This window comes from Hemitrygon akajei, chromosome 12, assembly GCF_048418815.1.
Source record: "Hemitrygon akajei chromosome 12, sHemAka1.3, whole genome shotgun sequence".
Lineage (NCBI taxonomy): Eukaryota > Metazoa > Chordata > Chondrichthyes > Myliobatiformes > Dasyatidae > Hemitrygon > Hemitrygon akajei.
This window is the reverse complement of record NC_133135.1, coordinates 56,008,323-56,034,030: the sequence shown is the minus strand read 5'-3', so window position 1 is coordinate 56,034,030 and position 25,708 is coordinate 56,008,323. Positions and strand designations below refer to the sequence as shown.

General features: G+C 41.1%; 1 protein-coding gene across 1 annotated transcript in view; it reads right to left on the bottom strand.

Moving 5' to 3' along the window:
- Positions 1-8,405, bottom strand: part of wls (Wnt ligand secretion mediator) — a 66,566-nt gene extending 58,161 nt beyond the window's left edge. The window contains exon 1 of the mRNA XM_073063144.1: positions 8,120-8,405. Within this exon, the coding sequence (XP_072919245.1) occupies positions 8,120-8,225 (106 nt within the window). The 5' untranslated portion in view covers positions 8,226-8,405. The remainder of the gene's footprint in view (positions 1-8,119) is intronic.
- Positions 8,406-25,708: the final 17,303 nt, after the last annotated feature.

The window sequence follows — 25,708 nt, the reverse complement described above, 5'->3', positions numbered from 1 at the left end:
GACTTGTTTCTGGTGTAGACTAGGGGTCAAGAGAGGCCGTGTGACAGGACCAAAATGGATTCCTGCTGGATTGGACTTATTCTGCAAGATCAACTGAAAACTGATCTATTTTATTTCCAGCCCAACTTTAACTTACAGTAGGCAAACAAAATTCCAAGTTAGTTGCAGTAAACAAGTATACCATGCACTAAACACCCAGACAGCAGCAACATCCGTGCCATAAACACAATCTCTTTCCCAAATCTCCATTCTTTGACAAACAAGGGTCTCCAAGGATGAGGCTTGGTGGCTCAGTATCTATGTGACCAGGTCAGGGACCAGAGCTTAGAGGCCCATTGTCCAAGACTGAAAGACCTGGACCAAGGACGAGAGGTTGCAGGCCTATACTGAGGTTACGACCTGTCTGTGAGTATGGGTAGGAAAGGTGTTTACTTTGCTATTGTTTATTTGTTCTGCTGAACACAGTAGGCACACTACGCTGGGTGCCAAAATTTGTGGGGACACACGCAGGCTGCTCCCAGCACATCCTTGGGTTGTGTTGGTTGTTAACACAAATGACACACTGCGTTATGTGTTCTAATGTGCATGTGATAATAAGTACAAATCTGAATCTGTATTTTCCCCAAATTTCACTTGGTGGTTTGCTCAGAGACATCAATGTGGTTTTTGGCTCAAATGGCTCATACATCTTTACTTCACATTATCTCCCTAACTTTTTGAAAGAGATTACTTGGTAATGTATGATTCCTTAAGCAACAACTTTCAAAGATTATTCTGAATAGGTCTGGTGTTAAAATATCAGCTTTTAATTAGTATTCACTCTTTTCATGTCTCACTTTAAGCACATCAATTTGCTTAAAAAGTCTTGGTCCCTGTGGCACATTGTTTTGGGTTTTATGCCAGTCTTTCTACTCAATTAATTTCACAGCTCAATGTGTATAACAACTGAACAAGCAAATAAAAATTTCTGCTTCATTTCACCAACTTGCTGCAGAGAGAAACTGACAATAATTTAGCAGTCAGGAAACCTAAAGAGCATCTCAGACAAGAAGCAAGACAGCAAAGCTTTCCTTAGACGAACTGCGCAAAGCAGCTTTTAGAAATGCTTCACTTTCATTCCCATAATTCCCAGCTGTAAATGAGCAATGTCTCTGGTTTACATTCCCAAGATGTCAATATGTGGCATCAAAAAGTTGGTGAAAATGAACATTTAGCAACTTAAAAACTCAAAACTTCCATCGTTCTCTACCTATTGCCCTGAGCAAGTAGATAAATGCACTAAGAGCCACGGAGATCAAGGTCTTCTGTTCAATTCTGAGCAGATTAGGGCTCTGCCACAGACAACTCCTTAACCATGCAATGCATAATTCACCTCTGGCCCAATAACCTCAAATATTCTCACTTAGCAGAGGACACCGGACGATGATTTAGAACAACTTCTTCCTTCACAATATTGCAAAAAGAAAACCTCAAAATTTCTGTGATCAATTGTAAAATCCTGACAACTATCCCAGCCAAGATTAACATATGCTACACACAGAGAGAATAAAACTGCGGTTTCTAATCCTACCTGCCCCAGAGGCTTTCGAGACAAGCTTTATTAAAAGAAAAATAATCTTCAGTTTTTTTCACCCACTTCTGTACTGATTGATTTCTTGGACACTGCATAGCTATAGGCTATTTTAGATTGTCTTACCGAGATACTCTTAGGACAAGCACCGATCTTTCAGATTTCATTCTACAAAGATTTCCAAACCATCGTCCTTGCTCAACATTTCTTGAATTTTATTTTTAATTACTGTTGAGACTTTAAATGCTACTCAGCAAGGAGTGGGCATTTAGACTTGCATGTCTGATCCTCTGGATCCTTTTGGCTAAATTGAAGGTTCCTGATTTGAATGCTCACTGGATAAACTCTTGAGCCTTTTGGGGAATCCTACAGTGCTATTTAATTACAATGCAAATGTTTAACCAGAACCAAAAACCCCGGTCATAGAGAGAGGAATATTTCTCATAAACTATAGCCACAACACTATACAATGCATGCTATCTGTAATCAGTAACAAAATAATTTATTTATTGCACAATCAACTTCTGCAGTTTTTTGATAATCTGATTGGAAAAAAAGTGCATTGCACACTGAAATAGGCTCAGCAGGTGGCGGAGCAGCTCAGAAATGGAGGTGCTTTTCATTTCCTATTGTTGGCTCCCTGTAGATCAAGAACTAAACAATGCAAGAGATACTTAAAAAAAACATTCCTAGTGGAAGAATTGTGTGCAGGTATTCTAAGCACATTTTTGAATTATAAAATACTGAATTGCTCAATCTTCTTTTCCAAAATATCTCCCCACTTCTCTAAGGTTTGGACTCTCACTGGTCAGGGTAAGTCCAAGTGCCAGTCCTTCCTCTGAGTTCCAAGCTATCTATACGGCTGCAAGGTTTTCAAATCACAGAGAGCATTACATCCAATCAAGATCCTATTCTCAGATTTGTAGCTATTAATTAGACAACAGTTTATCTTAGTAAATACTACAAAATGTGTAACACAGGGATAAAATGTGAACATTACACATCCATCTTTAGTTCCTAATTATCTGTCTGTAATAAGTCAATTACTTGTTCAAAGGTTTAAATTTTTAATTTCCCCAATGGCTGAAAGGGTAATTGCATTGATAAGTTTGAAAATGAACCGCATAAACCACAAAAGGCCCAATGTGTTAAAAAGCAGAGCTCTACAAAATGGACCTTGGTAAATGAGATGGGCAAAAATAAGACTAAGCATCAGTTTTTATTAGTCTATGTATTACTGGATAGCATATACAGACATCAGACGCATCTCTCTTAGTTCAATGGGAAAGTGGATGTGAAGTACAGTAAACAGCCAGAACCAGATTTATTATCACTGACATAGAATACAACATCTGTTGTACTGTGGTAGCAAAACATTGCAAAGACATGAAATACCTCTAAATATAAATAAATAAATAATGCAAAGTAAAGGAATTATGTGGTAGCATTCAGAAATCTGAAGGCAGAGAGGAAAAAGCTGTTCCTAAAGTGTTGAGTATGAATCTTCTTGTATCTCTGCCCCAACGGCATTAACAAGAAGAGGACATAACCTGGATGGTGAGAGTCCCTAATGATGGACGCTATCTTTTCGAGCACTACTTCTTTAAGATGTGGACAATGGTGGAGAGTTGCACCCATGACAGAGCAGTCTGAGTCTACAACCCTCTGTAGCTTGTTGCAATCCTGCACATTGACGGCTCCAAACTAGGCTGTGATGTAACCAGTCAGAATGTTTTCTCTTGTACATCTATAGAAATTTGCAAGAATCTTTGGTGACATTGCGAATCTCCTCAAGCTGCTAACAAAGTAGAGCCACTGGCATGCCTTCATGGCTACATCATTCTATTGAGCCAGAATAGCTTCTCTGAGATGTTGACACCCAGGAACTTTAAGCTGCTCATATTATCCACTGCTGACCCCAAATGAAGACTGATGCATGTTCAGCTGAACTCCTCTTCCTGATGTTCACATTTAGTTCCTTGGCCTCACTAATGTTGACTGTGAGGTTAATGTTGCAACACCACTTAACCAGCTGATCTATCTCACTCTTGTAAGCCTCATCAACACCATCTGGGATCCTACCAACAATAGTTGCGTTATCTTCATATCTATAGATGGTGTAAGTTGTGCTTGGGCCACAATGTTATGAGTCTAAAGAGAGTAGAGCAGCGGGCTGAACAAACACCCTTGAGATGCACCTCTGTTGACAGTGACTAAAGAGATGTTATTTCTGATCTGTTTCGAGTCTGGTCTCTCAATAAGAAAGTTGAGGATCCAGTTGCAGAGGGAGGTGCAAAGGGACAGGGTTCGAAGTTTGATTATAAGCACTGAGGGAATTATGGTTTTAAATGCTGAGCTGTAATCGAAGAACAGTAGCTTTACATATGTCTTGCAGTTGTCTAGGAGCCAATGACATTGCATCTGCTCTATACCTGTTGCGGCAGTAGTGAATTGCAGCAGGTCCAAGTCATTGTTCAGGAAGGAGTTAATTCTAGCCATGACCAACCTCTCAAAGCACCTCAGTGAGGAGGATGTGAGAGCTGCCAGGTGATACTCATTGAGGCAGCTCTTCTTCGGCACTGATTGGACAAAGACTGCTGCCCTTTTGAAGCAGCGCAGCAGGAGGAACTTCAGACTGCACCAATGAGTAGTTCAAGATGTTCTGACTAATCCAGTCAGTTGACCAGCACAGGTTTTCAGTAGCCAGCCAGGTAAACTGTGGGGGCCTCATGCCTTCTGAAGAACATTCTGACTCAGATAGAGATCATAGCAGAAAATACTGCAAACTGACAAAGTGTCTTCAAACCAAATGATTAATTCTGCTCCTCTTTCTACTGATTTTGTCTATTCAGCACTTCGTTTTTTATTTCAGATCTCCAGCATCTGGAGTTAGAATGGTTTTCACTATGAGGAATGTTTTTGTTTCTGTAACATGTTTTTGAATCATCTGCTAATGGGAAAAGCTTTCTATCTAATCTATCCAAATATGCCTAGATCCAACATGTTTCTACCAAATCCTTCTTAATGTTGTTTGTTGCAAAGGCAACACCAATTTCTCTGCCTAATGAAATCATTCTTGTAAATGTTCCTGAAACGTTTTAGAATCTTTGCCTGAATTGAAGCAATTTTATAAAGAATCCTGTCTGCACCCTTTGCATATTTATGAAAATGTCCTTGCCTTTGAACCCAGAATCCTATATTTACTAACTACTCTCTCAAAGTGCTCTGTAGCTTCCAACAATCTATGCACAGATAACGAGCAAGTTCCTTCAGTTCCTGTAAATTCTTTGGTATTATACTAGTCTATTTTGCTTCTTCCATTATTTGTAATAAAATTAATCACTTCCCTGTATTAAGTACTTCTGCCACTAGTTTGCGATTTGTCTCATCCTATTATGGTCCATAATGTTCACACCTCAAGTTTTGACCCATCTGTAATTTCTCCTCTGTATATCTAAATCTGAGCTTCCCACCTCACAACACCATAATCTCTGATAAAAATATCTGTTTATCACAACTCTGCTTTTAACCAAAGCTATATTTCTTATCCATTATCATAAGCTGCAATTTTTGCTAATCAGCATTTCACGTACAATTACTGACAAATATCTTTAAAAAATCCAAAGAGATGAAATTTACTTCATTCCCTTCATCAATTCATTTCACCAAAAGATTCAATCAGGTTTGACAAATACAAATTGCCCTTATTACATCAGTGCTGGCTCTCCGTATTAACTTCTGTTACAAATGCCTTATTCTCTGGTTACTGTTTCCAACAACTTCCTTGTACCAAAGTTGAATTAACTATCCCCCAATTGCTAGGTAAGATCAACTTGTTCTTTCTTGTAAAATTGCATATAATGCGTTTGTTTTTTTTCCCTGTGAACTCCGCTGCTTTGATGCTATGTGCCTGTGATGTTGCTGTAAGTTTTTCATTACACCAGTGCATATAACAAAAAAAAACTCAGCTTCAATGACCCTGTATCCCTCTCTGAACAAAAACATTTGCTGTTTTCCACTGCACTACACCTCCCACCGCCTCACTTCTGTTGGTGACTGAAACTTTCCATTGGGCCAAGTGGCTTCTAAAATAATTCTCCTGGTATGCATCTGATTTTTGCCTCATTTTTTTTGAACTTTTGGTTCCGCTTTAGCCTAGCCAGATCTCCTCCCACTGAACTTAGCTCTATTCTAATTAAGTAGTTCTATTTTAGTTCAAACAAACTTCCTGCGTGACATACTGCATTGGCATCGGGCCAACTGAGCAGTTTCATTCAGGAATGGAAAAGGGATGGGCACTTGGCTGGCCCTGTAACTTCTTTACATCTAAGCCAACCATCCAAGAACCAAAATGGCGATGTTCCCACTGGTCTGCCCTCTTTGATAACAGCCTGTCAATGCCAGTTAATATATCCACCACTGAGGTTGAATCATTCCAGTGAAAAATCTTGCTGGGACCTAACTTGTGAGTATCAAAACATGCTTGCCATTCAAAAAAAATATTACTTAGAAGAATGAACACAAAAAATGCAGAATACAAACCATAAATTCCAGATAATTCACATGCAAAGCAAGCTTTTCTAGCTAATGCAATTTACATAATTAGAGCTGTTGCAATTGGAGTTTATAAGACCCAAGAGCTGGGATTCCATATGTTTAGCTACAAATATACATATTCCAGTAGCTGACTATTTTTTCAGCTCTGCCATTGACGTGTCTTCTATATTTAATGATACAAAAACCTAGCACTGTCTCAAAAATGTCATGAATGAAAATAGTAGGATCAAAGCAGTTTAACAAGGTGTGAAAGTCTGAGTCAAAGTAACATATTTATAAGAGTTTAGGAAAATAAAATTTTGTATTCCACCAGTGTTGCTATGTCTAAATCTCTGGAGGTATTAATTTCAATGGTTATTAAACTGTTTGGGATGGGTGTGAAGGAGGGTTCACGTTATTTGATATCTCAGGTTTGTGAACAGATTAACATACTAATGGATAGATGGAATCAAGGGATGAGAGCAATAGGAAATTACAGATTACCTACCATATTTAGATTTATCTCAGCAAAAATAAACAGCATTCAGAGAGAGAAAATAAGATTTAAAGGGAAAGCTGTTTTGTTTTAATTAGACAGGCGCATTTCAAAAATATTTAGAACCCTACATTTTTCTTCTCTTTTCAAAAGCATCTCATGTTGACAAAAGGTTGGCAACGTTTTTATTTGCCTCTAAGCATTGTACAAATTGCAAGATTATTCCCGCGGGCCAACGCAGATTTAATTCTAGAAAAGGAGGAAGAAAAGCGGAGGAGGATTGCAGTTAAATTATAACATCTTTCTTTAAAAAGTAGATATCCGAACAAAGGCCAGGGATCTCCTTGTCAGATCTTTGTCCTTTTCTTTTGCATGGAAAAATTACTCATTGCACTATAGATCTGCCCCCCCCCCACACCAACCACCCACCTTGCCATATCTAGTAAGGGCAGATTCTCATGCCTATAAACCATCTGCCCCCCCTTTTGTGCCTCGGCCGGGGTCCCAATCATGGTGTGTTGGAACCGCGCAGTCACAGAGGAGGGGGCTACGCTGCACCTCCCCCCCCCCCAACAAGAAATACGAACTGAGATCAACCTCCTAACTCACTGAGGTAGCTAGCTGGGGAATTAATCCCGAGGCAGTGTTGTTGGCGGGGTGGGGGGGGGAGGGGGTGGTACTGCCATCAACCTTACGCTCAAAAGCACATTCAGGGAAGTGGGAATTTAGGGAATGCCTAAAACAATCCCCTGTCATGCCCACCGCGGCTCAATCCAGTCTTTTCCACGGTCTCCCGGTTCCCTCCTAACCCCCCAGTGCCTAGGGAACGCCCTCAAAAACATCCTGGTTTCTGTTAGACCATACATAGCTTGCCTCGATCGCGATTCAAAGCACTCAAGAGCAGCCAAAAAAGTTCGAAACTCCACTGGAGTGGCACTGAACAAAAGAAAACTTCCAAAACTTACCATGTCTAAAAACAATTAAGTGTTCATTTTTAAGCGACTTTTTGAAGGACTTTTAAATAAAAAAAAAAAGGCGCATTCTAGTTATCAATTTTGCGTTCTAAATTTTGAATTAGTTTCAAAACGAAATAAAAATCAGCGCAATTCACTCGCGCCGGCTGCAGCCCTCTTCATACAGGCGTAACTAAAATTCGACGGATAAACTTTCTAAGGTTTAGCCTCACCACCCCACACCCCGAATTATCATCTCATGCTGCCATTAATTTTCTTCAAAAAGACAATGATGCCGAGTTTAAAGGTTTACAATATTGCCTCTTGCCTTCCCTCGCCGCCTTGTCGCCATGCTTCAATTTGCCCTTTTTAAAAAAGTAGTTGATACTGAAAGTAGGCCAAAAGTTTTCTTCCACTTTACGCACTAGACTGAACCGCTACAAAGAGCCCATGCAGTTCCTCTCTCCCCAAGTACAAAGGCAGGACTAATTAGATCATAGTACGTTGCTACCGATACTGTAATAAATAGCTAACAAAAGAAAACGACAAGCAGAAGCCACTTACCGATTAAACCTCCTACCAGAAAGGAAATTACTTGGAAAACCAGTAAAATCCCTCCAACAATGCACAGCTTCTTCGTGCTCATATTTTCTATAATTGCGCCTGCCATCTTTTATTATCTTGTTTTCACTCTTTTCGGCCCGTAACAGTAACTAATTGAATTAGAGTCAATTTAATCAAAGCAAGGATCTTGTCGCAGCTCCAGTGTCGGGAGCTGTGATTCTGCGAACGAGCTCTCGCTCTCTCGCTCTCTCTCTCTCTCTCTCTTTCTTCCTTCAAGCTTTTTTTTAAAGGGGCGCTGTGGGAAACCGACAATACAACATACAAAAAAATCAATCACATGACTTGCCAGATTCCGAATCCTATTTAGCCTATTGCTACAGTATGAGCCACGTGTGTGTCGATTGATAAAATTCAACGTATTTCCAATTTAAAGACTCATCCGCCTACAAATGTGGAAGTCTGGTCAAGTCTGCTGTGGTATGGAGAAGTGATGCTGCCGGACACTTTAAGAACTATTAATGACCTGAATTTAGGGAGGAAATAATTCAATGTGGAGTATGTGTTTCTAATCTTTTTTCTGGGATTTCTGCTATAAAATCCACATTTTGAAAGGTGTGCTGTAGAGCTAGGATAGGATCCAAGCTCTGACTGTTGAACCATCGGCCACTTTGCAAATGGATTGTTACCATTGTCACAGGTACCTAGGTACAGAGAAAAGCTTATCTTGCACATTGTTCACACAGTTCAATTCCTTACGCAGTGCATTGAGGTAGTTACAAGGTGAAACGAATGGCATTTCCACTGTTACAGGGAAAGGGCAGTGCAGGTACCCATAAGGTGCAAGCTGATAATGATTGTGAGATCAAGGGTCCATTGTAGCATAATAGGGAACCATTCATTGTGAGGGATGCCTTTGAGACTGGTGGTTTGTGCTTTTGCATCTTCTTCCTGGTGGAAGATGGGAGAAGAGAGCATGGCCAGGATCTTTTTCTTGATTATGCTGGCTGCTTTACTGAGACAGCGAGGACTATAGGAGTCCAAAGAATCTGTCACACACAGGGGTGCTCTGACCGTACACACACAAACATGCAGATTTACACAGAAGTAGATGAACGCATACTCTTCATCTTCTCTTCTTCCAATCCCAGCCTCACCACCCTTTTCCCTTTCCTATACTCCTCCCTCAGTGTCCCTCCTTTCCTCAGTCCCCTCTTCTCAACTTTTTCTTCCCTCTTAACAGTTTCCTTCCTACAACCGTCCTTTCCTATTCCAGCCTACCACTATTCTTCCCCCACCCCAGTGCTGGCCGTTCACTCCCTCCCAGGGTAAGACCAATTCCTAGTCAGTTGCCCTGTCTAGGGCTGCTCCTCACTTGCCATTCACCCTTGCCCTTCAGTCAAGGGAGTGGTGTTGCTTGAGGTCTGCAGTCAAGTGTAGCCACCCCACACCTCTCCCAAGAAGCTTTGGGAAAGTCTTCAGCCACTGACCTAATGTTCCAAATGGCTCCAAATCATGGCCACCCAGTTAGCGGTTCCCTACTCACACTTTGCCAACTTTTAGAGATTTCAGTGCTGGAGCCAGCGATGATTTGGAGCACAGCCTCTGAGTGTTACACATACACCAGCACTAGATCCTTTTCCAACACAAGCATTGTCTGTATACCGGAAATCAATGACATTTTGATTGAAAATTGTTCAAGAAGGAAGTTGGCAAAGGTGAAACAAGTTCTCTTTCACCCAATCTATTTGTTAGGGGTGAATTGGAATATTCCAGTGGGGGGAAATAGGATGATTGGTGTAACGAGGCAGCCTTGCTTCACAATGGTCTAAACCAGGATAGGGACTATGGTAAGGATCGCAGGTTTCATTTAGCATAGTAACAAATATCTGAGGATGGCCCACCTTGAGAAGTTTTCTTCATAATCACCCCCCTCCCGACACCGAGCTAAAGGCTTTTGCGAATTTTAAAAAGGCCAGTAGCAAATGATCTGGGTATCATTGGCAAGGGCAACATTAATTGTGCAACCCCGTCCCACTCCCTGGAGTGACTTGCTTGGCCATTTTAAGACTCAACCACAACAACCATCCAGTGTCATACACAGGGTAGGAGAGGAGGCCGATTTTCTCACTTTAGTGAATTTTACAAAAATGGGGTAGTTTAAGTCCAGCCCTCTGGATTACTTGTCAGTTTAACTGCTCTGCCACCACCTCACCCACTTTATCATTTCCTCTGATGTTGTAATCATGACCATCTTTAAAAGAGATAAGTCTGTATTACTTATGGAGTGATCTCTCTCCTTACCACCACAGGGTAAATCATTGGAAAACTTCTCCTCAACCAGATTCTCCTAGAGGTGCAAAGTGGATTCTGTCCTTTAAGAGACACAATGGACATGAACTCCACTACGCAACAAAGCCATTTAAGTACATTCAAAATATAACTATTACTTTTATGATTAACTCAGTGGTGAACATCTGCATTTCAAGTCTAAGAGTAGAAGTGAGATAAAGCCCGGATATGTATTCTTTTCTGCAAGATAATGCAACAGAATCTTCACATCCACCAACAGGGCTGGCTAGCTCTAGAAGTGGTGTTTCACCCAAAGGATATCACCCCTGTCTGAACAGTCCTGAAATATGTTCTAAATCACTAGGATTGGACAGTCACCATCTGAGACTGGCCGGGAAGCTAACATGGAACCGCAATATCTTCTTGTTCTTTAACTTCATTCCATTGTTTATGCTTTAACTTGCTATTGACACTTATTCCACAGAATGCATCTGGAGGGCTCCGCAGTAGGTCTCTGATCAAACATTAAAAGAACTGCGACAAACAAACCAGAAGTCAATCACTTGGTTGAGGTTACTCATTTCATGTAGAAGAGTAATACAGAATTGATATGAGCAAAGGAGCTTGGGTGAAGATAATCCATGTGGGGTCTCATCTTATTTGCTATCCAGTGACATTTTCCCAACAAAATGCCAAATGCCAAAGAGGTAAGAGATTTAGGGGAGATATAAGGATGAGATTTTATAAACAGGCTGGTTGGAATCACTGCCTGAGGTGATGGTATGCTCACAACATTTACTAATTACCTAGTGCTTGAATCCCCAAGACCTGGAAGGGAATGGACCTAGTGTTGGTAAATGGGATTAGTATAGAGACTTGGTGGTTGGCTTAGACACAGTGTGGTGAAGGTTTTCTCCCCCCTGTGCTTTATGATTGCACATGAAGCTGACACTGGTGGTAATTGATGGAGAATATATATGACGGTAATCAGTAGTATACAGGAGTCACTAGAAGACAATGTATACATTTGTCCATGTTGGTGAACTTATACAACTGCAAATGATGATAAATGTGTACAATTGCCACTAAGGGTGAAGCCATTCAACTGCCAACAATGATAATTGTATATAATTGTCACCAGTGGTGAGTATGAATGATGGACATGGCAAAAACTTTTACAACTGTGACAGAGTGAATGCATACTGTTATATACCCCCAGGGGTCATTTTTTTCTGTGGACTGTCACTTTAAAGCACTGAGAGAATGAGACTGACTTTTGAACAGTTTGAGCTGCTCCAGAGAGAGAGAGAGGTGGCGTTATTTGATGGACAATCGATGTTATGGTATCTCTGCAGCTTGTTTGCTTTTTACAAGGACAGTCACAGACACACAGAAACACACAGTTAGAGTCAAGATGGATTCGCTCAATGGAAGACACCAGTGAGTGAGGTCGCTGTTTTAAACTTTCAGTAGTCCAAAGGGGTGAGTTGAGATCGATCCAGAGCATTGATAAATGACTCTCACATGTGCTGCAACTAGAAGAAGTTTGCAGAGAGAGGGGAGAAGAGAGGAAGGTTTGAAACAGAAGAAACCCAGTGACAAAGAGATCACTGTTTGGACTCTCACTCCAAGTAGCCCGTGCGGGTGAATTTGTTTCCATTCGAATACCAAAATGCAATTGTCACATAGTTAATCCACAGGAGTGGGTTCTCTGGTGAGGGGAAACCTTTGTGAATACCACATGTTTGTTTACCCTTTGTCTGGGGGTGGTAGTTCACTGAAGAAAGGCACCCCTGTGGCAAATCACTGTTGGAGTTATTTCATATGTCGTAGAACTGGATAAGGGGCTATCACGTTGTGTGTTTGGGGTAACCTTGTGGAATCTACCGGTGTGTCGACCCTTGCCTGGGTGGTGGTTCCCTTGAAGATGGTCCCCTTCATGATAAGCTACTGTTGGTGATACGTGGATTCTGTTTGAGTATCCTGTGGCCACCACTTTGAGATGTCCCATTGCTGAATTCACTTGTGTTGAAAGGATGTTCAAGAATATTTGTTGAAGATCACTGTCAGTGATACCTCATGTGTGGAGTGGAACAACTTCGGAGATAAAACCTATTGCTATTGTTAATTTGCATTGCTATCGTGGAATCTGTGGAATATCAATGTAATTGCCTTCTCACAACATTCACTTTTGAATTACAAACATCTCACATTAATTAACCTGAGGATTGAACTGAACTTTTCTTACATACCATCGTAAGACTGTAACTCTTACCACCTGAGCTTGAATAAGTTTGGGAACTTTATTTTGTTATACAGCTATATATGCATTACACTGTTAACTCTTGATTTACCTGGTTTAAGTTACTATATGATGTAGTTACTAATGAAATAGTGTTTTGTTAACAGCAAAACCAGACTCCAGGTGTGTTCTATTGCTGCTGATACTTTTACAGGGTTGTGTGTACATGACAATACAACTGCTACCAACAGTAAACACGATGAATCCTGATAGTGAAGTGTATAATGGACCAAGTGGTGAATAGATATAACTGACTGCGAAAGGTTAATACTGTATGTATAACTACCAAGGATGTTGGATGTGCACAACTGCCACTAAAGGTGAATTTGTTCGATGCCACAAATTTTCATGATAGTGAAAGAATTGTGCACAACTGCTAATGGACTTGGCTGTTACTCCCAGCACGAAGGTATTGGCAACTGATGCACAGCCAGAAAAAAATTGAAAATTATGGTCACTACTTTGGGAACAGATCAGTTGCATTTTGTGCTTGGATTGAGAAATGCTGCTTGTGGTGAAGTACATATACCTGTCTGAACACGCCCCCCTGCTGACTGCTCCTGTGGCTCCTCCCACTGACCGTGGCTCCTCCCACAGACCCCGGTATAAAGGCGATTGAGGCCTGAGCCCTGCCCTCAGTCTCCAGGATGTAGTATGGTGGTCAATTGCTGCTTGTTCTTTCTTCTACCCAATAAAAGCCTATATCTCGCCTCAAGTCTCAGAGAGTTATTGATGGTGCATCACTGCTCCCAACATAACTGGGTCAAATTCTTAAAGAATTGGCCACCAGGATAGCGCAATAAAAAGGGAGTACGAATGGTCCTGAATGTAGTTCTGAGTAGATTAATCGCACGTCATAAAGATTTAAAACAGAACCATTGACAAGATTCTTCTGGGAGCTGCAAATTGAACAATAAGACCATGCAAAACACTCAGACTGTAACTTCAGTGCTGTTTCTTTTCTACTGATGACATTTAACCTGCTTTTTCCATTTTTATTTCAAACACTTGTCTAGACTTATGGAGATGATGTGACTCAAGCAGATTATTTGGAGTAGCACTACTGATAATTTATTTTGTCACCATGATCAATGTGCTTTCAGATTCTGCAGATTATTACATTTGAAACAACACTGAAAGTTTCTCAGTGATTTAGCAAGTGAATTAATGAGTCATACTGAGCATGAAGGTCTCAGTCTTTCTAAATCCTCTGTCATTGATTACCCTATTAATTGGCTAGCCCAAAAGGTGCAAACCAACAAGATTCCACATTCATTTTGCAGCTTATGCTGAGCTAACTACTGTCAACTATATGATGCTACTGGAAATATAACAAATGCTTCAGGAGCAAATGGTGAAAGTGAATTAATCATAAAAAATTCAAGGATGGAAAAAATATTCTTTTATTCTCTATGTAGAATTTTTGAAGATCTTCAGCTTAAAGTTACATCTTTATAGCCATTTGCTATATTTGTGTTTACTGAATTGGCAGAATGACAATTTTATTTTCCTTTTATAAAATGTTATGCCCATTTACCTTTAGAGCATTAGCTTGACATGCCAAGATGCAATGCCATAAACATTCCTGGATTAATGTTGCTCTTCCCAAATGGACATTCTTCACAGGTGAACCCAGAAAGTAAGGCACTTGATTAACTCAGTTTCCTGTTGCATTGCAACTGGACTTTCAACTTCCTCACTTGCAGACTCCAGTCAGTTCAGATGGGCAACAACATCTCCTTCACAATCACCATCAGCACACATACATCACAAAGCTGCATCCTTAGCCCCCTGTTCTACTCACTTTATATTTACGACAGTGAGGCTAATCACAGCTCCAATGCCAAATTTAAGTTTGCTGATGATACCTCTGTTGTTGACTGAATCAAAGGAGGTGACGAATCAGCATATAGGAGGGAGATTGAAAATCTGGTTGAATGGTGCCACAACAACAACCTCTCATTCAGTGTTGGCAAAACCAAAGAGCTGATTATTGGCTTCAGGAGGAGGAAAGCAGAGGTTCATGTGCCAGTCCTCATCAGGGGATCAGAGGTGGAGAGGATCCTTGGCGTTATGACTTCAGAGGATCTGTCCTGTGTCCAGCATGTAAGTGCCATTACAAATTAAGTATGGCAGTTCCTCTACTTAAATGGAAGTTTGCAAAGACTTTGTATATCATCTAATACTTTGACAGACTCCTATAGATGCACAGTGCAAAATATACTAAAAGGTTGCATCATGGCCTGGTATGGAAACACCAATGCCCTTGAACGGAATGGCCTACAAAAAGTATGGATATGCATGAAATGTCCTCCCCACACTGAGCCCATCTACAAGGATTGCTGCCACAAGAAAGCACCATTCATCATCAAGGACCAGCACCATGCTCTCTTCTCACTGCTGTCATCAGAATGAGGTACAGGAGTCTCAGGTCAAACACCACCAGGTTCGGAAACAGACATTACCCCTCAACCATCAAGCTCTTGATCCAGAGGGGAGAACTTCACTCAGCCCAACGCTGACCTGTTCCCACAACCCATGGACTCACCTTCATGGATTTTTCATCTCATGTTCTCAATATTTATTGCTTATTTATTTATTATTATATTTTGTTTTTTTATTTCTACATTTGTCTTTTGCACAATGGTGTTTGTCCATTTTGTGTGCAGTTTCTGATTGATTCTATTGTGTTTTTATTTGTATTTACTGCGAATGTCCACAAGAAACTATATCTCAGGTTAGTACATGGTGACATATATGTACGTTGATAATAAATTTCCATTGAACTTTGAATTTTGATTTTGAGCTGTGTTACCATGCAGGAGAATGCCCAGTATCTCTAAAGCAGACCTTACACCCCTCATTATGTGGCAATCTCTGTCCAAGTGCATTTAAACCATGGTTACTGATGAACCAAACGATTGCTCCAGCCTGCGAGAAGTATCTGATGAAGATGTGCTCTTGTACATACGATCCAGAGTGTGATGATACCCCATGCTCTCAATCAAAATGTGAGAGAGCAAATGATTGATGGCACTCAGAGGCCTGTTTTATGCTTAACAAACTCTCTGCATCAATGGCTCAGCCCACGGCATCAGCTGTACAGCAAACAACAGTGGAGCTGATGGAGTGGGGGCAGGAGGATGAGGAGTAAGATGAGCAGGAAGAGGAAAGGAGCAATCAAACTAGAGAGACTATATCTGGCCATGTTGCCCATGAAAAACTCATGTAATTGAATGAATCCCATCACAACCACAGTTTCATGTTTACCAGAAGTCCCAGACATTCCTCGTTGCTGAACATCAGTTTTAATTTAGCCATAAAGAACAAATATCAAAAAAAGAAAATAAACATTCTTAACTATAGGGACAAGTTTAGAATGTTGCAGAGAATTGAAAAATGACCAGCATTCTGTATTACCTTCAATATACCAGTGCCTTTATACAGTGGTGGCAGCACAACTGGTAAAACTGGTCCTTGGAAGAAGATCTGGAGAAGCTTTAGGCTGAGAAGGCTCAGATTTGACTCAAGGGAATCGTGAGGTAATGAATACCATCATCTCTAAGACAGAAATGCTTGTGTCCCTATACTCACAGACCAGATTGCTTGGACCACTCACAAACTTTGCAGGCCACTTTGTATAAGGATTTAATGGCGAAGAGAGGAGAGGGAGGGAAAAAGAAGCTTGCTTAACTGTAAAGCAAAGCTTTCTTGCCAAATGAGCCAGTTAGGAATTTTATATCCAAGGAGTAGAATTCTGACATCGGTGCTATGTTGTTGCACCATTCTTCATGTTCTCCCAAATCAAAATAAGTTCTCAAGTGCCTAAAATTCCCTGCTGCACCGGAGAATATGTCCCTTTAAGACAGTCAGCTGTTTTAGGGAGGGAAGGTTAGATGTAAATGGTCATTTCCCCTAGCCACACATAGAATAACTCCCTATTGAGAAAGGTAACAGATGAATAGTGTGAATCACACTACCTGCACAAGGGTATCTTATAAACTAACTTGTGGTGTCAAAAGCAATGGGCAAAGGCCAATTTTTCATTGCCATCTCCACGCCTGCTTTTAGCCTTTTGAATGTACTTTCCAGTGATTCTTCCTGAAAATGCAGAGTTGATGTACTAGGCTATCACGCAGACATTGCATTCCAGTCTCTGCAATTCCCCACAACGTTTCTCCTCTCAGCTTGATCAGATTAGCTGCTGACCCTCACTAACCTCAATCATGTGAAATGAGTAACGCACGAAAGAGTCCCATGGACTTGCTCCATTATGACGAAGTATACAGTCAAAAAGAAAACAACAATTAAGCAACACCGACAACATTGATGCCACAGCGGTAGCCAATGAGTTCAAGGCAAAGCAAAACTGCTGGATTTAATTTACCGAACAAAAACCCAGTACTGAAGCAAATCAGTCCCATTGGTACTGCAAGATTGCTTATCAGCAACACAACAGCATGTAAAGGATAATTCTACACAAATTATATACATAGATCAATCCCAGTCACTTATAAGAATGTGATCTTAAACATAATTTGTATCAAATTATTGCATCATTTCCATCCTGGCCAGCGCTTGCGCAGTTTTTTAAAAAAAAGACATTTTTTAGATCCATGCCACAGCTTCAGACATGCCCAGTGTCACTGGGTATTTTTCAAACCACACCATGCCTTTCAATTTCAAGCCTTTAATCTAGACTGAGCCTCCTCCATCTTAAATACAGCATGTAAAAGGTTTGTGATGTAGGCTCATCCAAAATTAAATACGTATCAATTTTTAAAACTTGCTGGAGGCAGCTTGTTTGCACTCAGCCTGTATGGTTGGCAGGTTGGCACCTGCCGGAATCGGCTCCATCAAAAAGGTTCAATTTAACCTGATTCTGTAACTACCATGTCTCAAGTTGAATTAAATGCACTGGGAAAACTGACAGGCAAAGATATACCAAATGATCTTAAATGGCTCAGAACTTTACATTTAAATTCAGTGCTGAATTAGCATTATGAAAAATGTACACCACTTTTTTGATCACACTGTTAACTCCTGGCATTTAGTAGTTCAAGCTACAGGGGCAAATCAAATTAACAGATAGATGGAGGATCTTTTGGGAACTGATGACCACAATCCATTTGGACCTCAGCGTCATGCCTTGGACCTCCGTGCTTCCTTGACCACGCGTGGAAGTTCAACAAGCAGGTGGTTGGATGGTAATACAGTACTCCAAACGTCCTGCGGTGCCACTGGGTTCATCATTGCTGAGGAGAATAGCTGGCTGTAAAACATATGCACCCCTTAGCTTTACCCCAGGGACAGCAGTCCCATTCCTTTGAACAGACTCATTGACGTCAGGGCTCTGAATTATTTCCTCGTGCACTTACCCTTCTTTCTCTCTATTACATGTGACAGACGACAAGTTATACCTACTACTAAGTTATAAAACTAATGAAACACCATATACAGAAGCCACAGCATTCTCATGACAAACTTCATTGAATGCCATATGCCAGTCCATATAAACAATCATTTGTCTGTTACTTTACCATTTTTTTCCCGTTAGGTCTGTGAGGCAACTACCCTATGCTGGCAACAATCTTTGAACAATTTCAGGGTGAAGGTTTTAATGTTGTAATTCCAATTCAACACACTCAAAGTTAAGGTCAAAGCTGAGTCCATTGTCACATGCACGTGAGTGCATATACATACAGGTATAATGAAAAACCTACATCCAGCAGCATCACAGGCAAGTAGCATCATATAAACAACATTTCCAAGAAAAATATCAATTAAGCATAAATTATACACAATTTTTGTAAGAAACACAATTAAGACAAAAGATGAACAAAAACAAAGGATCATGACAATGATGTACTGGGCAGAGTCCACTGCTCTCTGGGGTTTCTTATGTTCTTACACTTTTGAATCGTGCCAGACAAGGAGGCAACCAGCCAGGATGCCTTAGCAGTACATCAGTAGAAGATTGTCAGCATCTTCAGTGACAAACTAAACCTCATTAACCTCCTAAGAGAGTAAGGACACTTGTGTACTCTCCTTATGATTGTATCTATGTGCTAGGCTAAGACAGATCATCTGCTATGTCAGCATCCAGGAATTTAAAGTTGCTGACACTCTCCACTGCCGATCCCCCGATGTAGACTGGCACGTTCTTCTTTCTTCATAGTCCTGAACACAACAATCAGCTCATTAATTTTGCTGACGCTGAGCATGAGTTTTTTTTGCGGCACCACTCAACCAGGTGACTCTGCATTCTCTTCAGTAGCTTGTCAAAATTCTACATTTGTGATCCTAAACTTCTACAAATTTTTGTCATTGTTTTTATCTTGTTGAAATAACATTTCGGTACAAAGCAATTTAAGTGCATTTCTCCACTGCACTTTTGGTAGAGATGTTCCATCTCAGTCAGCTTCCCAGCAGATGACACCATATGACCATCAGAGGAACTTCAACCAAATCTAGTCCTAGTTTCCCCTGACATAAACCCAGGCTAGCTTTATAAAACCTTGGTTAGACCTCAGCTGAGTACTGCCTGCAGTTCAGATCATCATTCTATAGGTAAGATGTGTCAGCAGTGGAGAGGGTGCAGTGGAGCTTCATCCGGATGTTCATCAGATAGTATAAGCTAGTTCTGTTTTCCCCGGAATGGAGAAGGTTAGAGAGGAGTTGATTGAGGTATGTTAAATTAAGAGGAGTCAGGGTAGGGTAGCCTGAAGGAAATGCTTCCCCATATCAGAGATAGAGAAAGCTAGAGGACACACACACTGAGTGGCTGCTTAAAAATGTTTAAATTCAATTCACAAGCATTAGGCCAGACTTTCAGACACCTGTCACAAACTTTTTGTCTTATTCCCATTCAATCACCGTCCCCAGCCCTCTACATCTTTCAGTGAATCTGTGTAACATAAGGAACAACAACTCACCTTTTCAGTCTTTCTTTCTCTAAGAATGCTGCCTGACACACTGAGTAGTTTTTTGTAACGATGAGGAAGGGAAATATGCAGAAAGCTGATGAGGGAAACTAACATAAAGGATTAGAAATGATGGTAAAATTGTTTTATCAATGGTCCAGAATTGTGCATGGATAACTCAGACGAGATGATGCCACATATATGGGTGAAATTGGGGAGAAATGGGACAACAGTGCAGGCAAAGATATTTTGAAGTGACGGAGGATGTAGGGGAATGTTGTAGAAAAAAGTAAATAAGAAAAATATTCGTAATTCTCAGCTACTAATATATTATGCCATTCTAAGTAATCATTTTGTGTCTTCTGGTAACTGATTTGATTACACAAAAGATCATAAGACCATAAGACATAGGAACAGAAAGGCCATTCAGCCCATCAAGTCTGTTCCACCATTCTATCATGGCTGATTTATTATCCCTCCCAATCCCATTCTCCTGGTTTAACCCTGTAACCTATGATGCCCTTATTAATCAAGAACCTATCAAATTCCACATTAAATATATCCAATGACTTAGCCTACACAGCCGTTATTTCCACAGATTTACCAACCTCCAGCTAAATAAATTCTATCTCATCTCTTTTCAAAAGGTAAGTCCTTCTATTCTGAGTCTGCACCTCTGATCCTAGACTCCCACTCGATAGGAAACATCCTATTCACATCCATTCTATACCAGTCTCTCAATATTTAATGAGATCCCCCCTCATACTTCTAACATCTAGTGACTACAGGCCCAGAGTCATAAAATGCTCATCATACACTAACCCCTTCATTCCTGGGATCATTCTCGTGAACCTCCTCTGGACACTCTCCAATGCCAGCACATCCTTTCTAAGATAAAGGGTCCGAAACTGCTTACACATTAAGTGTGTTGTGACCAGTGCCTTATAAAGCTTCAGCATTACATCAACACGAGGAAATCTGCAGATGCTGGAAATTCAAGCAACACACACAAAATGCTGGTGGAACTCAGCAGGCCAGGCAGCATCTATAGGAAGAAGTACAGTCGACATTTCGGGCCGAGACCCTTCGTCACGACAACCTGAAAGAAGTTAGTCCTGACAAAGGGTCTTGGCCCAAAACATCAACTGTACTTCTTCCTATAGATGCTGCTTGGCTTGTTGCGTTCCACCAGCATTTTGTGTGTGTTGCTCTGCATTACATCCTTGCTTTTATATTCGAGTCTTCTCAAAATTAATGCTAAGATTGCATTTGTCTTCCTTACTACTGATTCAACTTGCAAGTTAACCTTTAGGGAATTCTGCATGAAGACTCCCAAATTCCTTTGCACATCTGGTTTCTGATTATCCTTTCTGCTTAGAAAATAGTCTATGCCTTTATTCCTTCTACTAACGTGGATGAAAACACATGTCCCTACATTTTATTCCATCTGCCACTTCTTTGCCCATTGTCCCAAATAGTCCTTCTGCAGACTTCCTGTTTACTTAACACTACCTGCCCCTACACATATCTTGTTATCATTTGCAAACTTGGCCACAAAGCCATCAATTTTATCATTCAAATCATTGATATATAATCTGAAAAAAGTGGTCCCAACACTGACACCTGCAGAACACCACTAGTCACTGGCAGCCTACCAATATAGACCCACTGTTTGCCCCCTGACAATCAACCAATTTTCTATGCATTCTGGTATCTTTCCTCTAATAACTTGGGTGCTTATCTTGTTTAGCAGCCTCATGTGCGGCATCTTGTCAAAGGCCTTCTGAAAATCCAAGTAAACAACATCCACTCACTCTCCTTTGTTTATCATGCCTGTTATTTCCTCAAAGAATTCCTACAGATTTGTCAGGCAAGATATCCACTTAAGGAAGCCATGCTGACTTCAGTCTATTTGCCTCCAAGTACCCCAAACCTCATCCTTAAGAATGGATTTAAATGTCTTCCAAACCACTGAAGCCTGGCTAATTGGCCTAGAATTTCCTGTCTTTTGCCTCCCTCACTTCTTTAAGAATGGAATGACATTTGCAGTTTTCCAGGTCTCCGTAAGCATACCAGAATCCAGTGATTCTAGAAAGATTACTACTAATGCCTCCACAATCTCTTTGGCTACCTCTTTCAGAACTCTGGGTGTAGTCCCTCTGGTCCAGATAATTTATCCATCTTTAGACCTTTCAGCTTCCAAAGCACCTTTTCCTTCATATTAGCAACTATTCTCACTTCTGTTCCCGACACTCTCAAACTTCTGGCATACTGCTGGTAACTTGCACAGTGAAGACTGAAGCAAAGACCTATTAAGTTCATTCACCATTTCTTTGTAACCTATTACTACCTCTCCAGTATAATTTTTCAGCTGTCCGATATCTATCTTCACCTCTCATTTACTCTTTATATATCTGAAAAATCTTTTGCATCCTCTTTTATGTTATTGGCTAGTGTATGGCTTTTTAAGCTGCCTTCTGTTGGTTTTTAAAAGCTTCTCAATACTCTAACTTCCCACTAATTTTTGCTGTATTATATACCATATCATTTGCTTTTATGCTGTCTTTGACTTTCCTTGACAGCCACGCTTACCTTATCTTCCCTTTAGAATATTTCTTCTTTTTTGGGATGTGTCTATTTTGCGCCTTCCAACTTTCTCCCAGAAAATCCAACCATTGTTGTTCTGTTGTTGTCCCTGCTAGTGTCCCCTTCTGTTCAACTTTGGCCAGCACCTCTCTCATGCCTCCGGAATTCCCTTTATTCCACTGTAATACTGATACACACAAAATGCTGGAGGAACTCAGCAGGCCAGGCAGCATCTGTGGGAAAAAGTACAGTTGATTTTCAGGTTGAGACCCTCCAGCATTTTGTGTGTGTTGGTTGAATTTCCAACATTTGCAGATTTTCTCATGTTTGTAATACTGATTCATCTGATTTTAACTTCTTCCTTTTAAACTGCAGGGTAAATTCTATCATATTATGATCACTGGCTCCTAAGAACTCTTTTACCTTAAGCTCCCTAAACAAAATTGGTTTATTACATAATACACAATCCAGAATTTCCATTTCCCTAGTGGGCTCAGCCACACAAGCTGCTCTAAAAAGCCATCTTGTGGCTTTCTACAAATTCCTTCTCTTGGGATCCAGCACCAATCCCAATCTTCCTGCGTATTGAAATCCCCGGTGACTAACGTAACACTGCCCTTTTTACATGCCTTTTCTATCTCCCATTGGAATTTGCACCCCACATCCAGGTTACTGTTCAGAGGCCTGTATAACTCCCGGAGGGGATCAGCGATTTTTCCCAACAGAGGCCAGACTGTCAGTGATCACTCTCAATGGAGGCCGTCAAGGAGCATACGGGGGAGGGGGGGGGTCAGCGTTTGCTCCTAACGGAGGTTACCGGATCAGTAGCCTGGTTGGTGACGTTCGGACTAGGCATGAGTTATGAGTCATGGAAGGGCTATTTGATGTTCTGAGATTTATGTGATTGTTGGACTGTTCTTTATATTGGTCTCTTTCAGGTTATTTTTTGGTGGTTTCTTTCTTGTGGCTGATTGGCGGGTGGGTAAGCTGTTAGCTCTTTGTGCGTGCAAGAGGGGGTTTGGGGGCTCTGATGCTACTGTCACTGTACTTCTTTGCAAATGAGGTGGTCGAGGATTGTTATTGTCACTGTTTTTCTCTGTTTGGGGTTTGTGAGTTTTGTTCCTTTTTCTTTTCCGTGTGGGGGAGGGAGTTGATGACCTTTCTTTCATCAACACCTAACTGGTGTGTGGCACAGGCAGCAATCCAGAGATTACTGCCTTTGAGGTCCTGCTTTTCAGCTTTCTACCGAGCTCCTTGTATTCTCTCTTCAGGACCTCATCCCTTTTTCTGCCTATGTCACTGGTATCAATATGTACCATGACTTTCAGCTGTTCACCCTCCGTCTTTAGAATGCTGTAGACTCATCCCTGACCCAGGCACCTGGGAGGCAACAAACCATCGGGGAGTCTCTTTCACATTCACAGAATTTCCTGTCAGCTTCTCTTACTAAGGAATCCCCTTACACTATTGTACTCCTCTACTTCCCCCTTTCAAGTCAAGTCAAGTCAAGTCACTTTTATTGTCATTTCGTCCATAACTGCTGGTACAGTACATAGTGAAAATGAGACAATGCTTTTTCAGGATCATGGTGTCATATGACACAGTACAAAAAACTAGACTGAACTACGTAAAAAACAACACAGAAAAAAAAACAACACTAGGCTACAGACCTACCCAGGACTGCATAAAGTGCACAAAAACAGTGCAGGCACTACAATAAATAATAAACAGGACAATAGGGCAGTAAGTTGGTGTCAGTCCAGACTGGGTATTGAGAGGTTTGATGGCTTGGGGGAAGAAACTGTTACATAGTCTGGTCGTGAGAGCCCGAATGCTTTGGTGCCTTTTCCCAGACGGCAGGAGGGAGAAGAGTTTGTATGAGGGGTGCGAGGGGTCCTTCATAATGCTGTCTGCTTTGCGGATGCAGCGTGTAGTGTAAATGTCCGTAATGGCGGGAAGAGAGACCCAGATGATCTTCTCAGCTGACCTCACTATCCGCTGCAGGGTCTTGTGACCTGAGATGGTGCAATTTCCGAACCAGGCAGTGATGCAGCTGCTCAGGATGCTCTCAATACAACCCCTGTAGAATGTGTTGAGGATGGGGGGGTGGGAGATGGACTTTCCTCAGCCTTCGCAGGAAGTAGAGACGCTGCTGGGCTTTCTTTGCTATGAAGCTGGTGTTGAGGGACCAGGTGAGATTCTCCGCCAGGTGAACACCAAGAAATTTGCTGCTCTTTACGATCTCTACTGAGGAGCCGTTGTGCCCTCCTGAAGTCCTACAGAGCTAGACTCAATGTCAGAGACCCAGTAGCTGTGGCTTTTCCCTGGTAGATCGCTCCCCCGCCCCACAGTATCCAAAGACTTATCGTCGAGGAGAATAGCCATAGCGGGACTCTGCACTGGCTGCCGATTTTCTTTCTCTTTTCTGACAGCCACCCAGCTACCTGCCTCCTACAACTTAGGGGTGACTGCCTCTCCATAGCTCCTGTCTATCAACTCCTCATTTTTCCCGTCTGAGCCGAAGATCAACCATGTGCACAAACTAACATGGTTTGTAAGCAGCTGCAGCCAGGTGCAGCTCATGTAGGCGTAGTCATCTGGAGGTTTTCCAGAGTTCCGAAGTCTCACACAAGGTACGTACCATTGACCCCGGCTCACCACATTCACTTATTCTGATCAGAGCTGTAAAGGCTGTGGACTCCTTACGGGTGTATCGGTGTCTGGCCCAATCAGTGTTCTCTTGTCTCTCCACAGCTTGTGGATCCAGGTGAATATTTTGGAAACAAGTCCTAGGTATCCAGGCCAATTTATAAATCAATTTATAAAATCAATAAACATCATAAAGCCACGTTAGGTACTCTCATGTCAGTGTTTATGGAAAATTGCTATGGACAAAATGATTCTCACATTTCATATACTACATCAATATCTTCACTTATAGAAGGATGGGGAGTAACATTCTGCATTCTACAGATGCTATAAGCATGTACTGGTGATACCCAGTTCCTGTTTCTTAATTTACTTAAAGATGAATGACGCTGGAGATGGAGATAACTTTCTGTCAAACTCTGAGAGCAACTTTTCTGTGTTTCAAACATCTAAATATTTTAAAATGCTGTAAATATTTGTGAAAATATTTCAATATGTATTAAAATTAAAATAAAGGCATACTAAAGCACAGAGCAATGATTAAAAATTTGATGTGAATAATAAAAAAAGTCCTCACTAATCCTGAAATTGGGTTCAAATGAACAGGAGTTTCACCCGTATGTCGGGTCTGACTTGTACATGATGAGAGATGCATTTCCCCAAGTTACAATGGAAAATTTTAGCAAGACTGGGCTCTGTTGTTGGAATCCAGCGATGAAGTGGAATGAAAGGTACACCATTATCTGTTGCTCAGCATATCCTAACATGCACAGGACCCACATAAGTTTATTGCAGACCACAAGGGGAACACCATGTCTTTCCTTTGGAATTGCCAGCCTC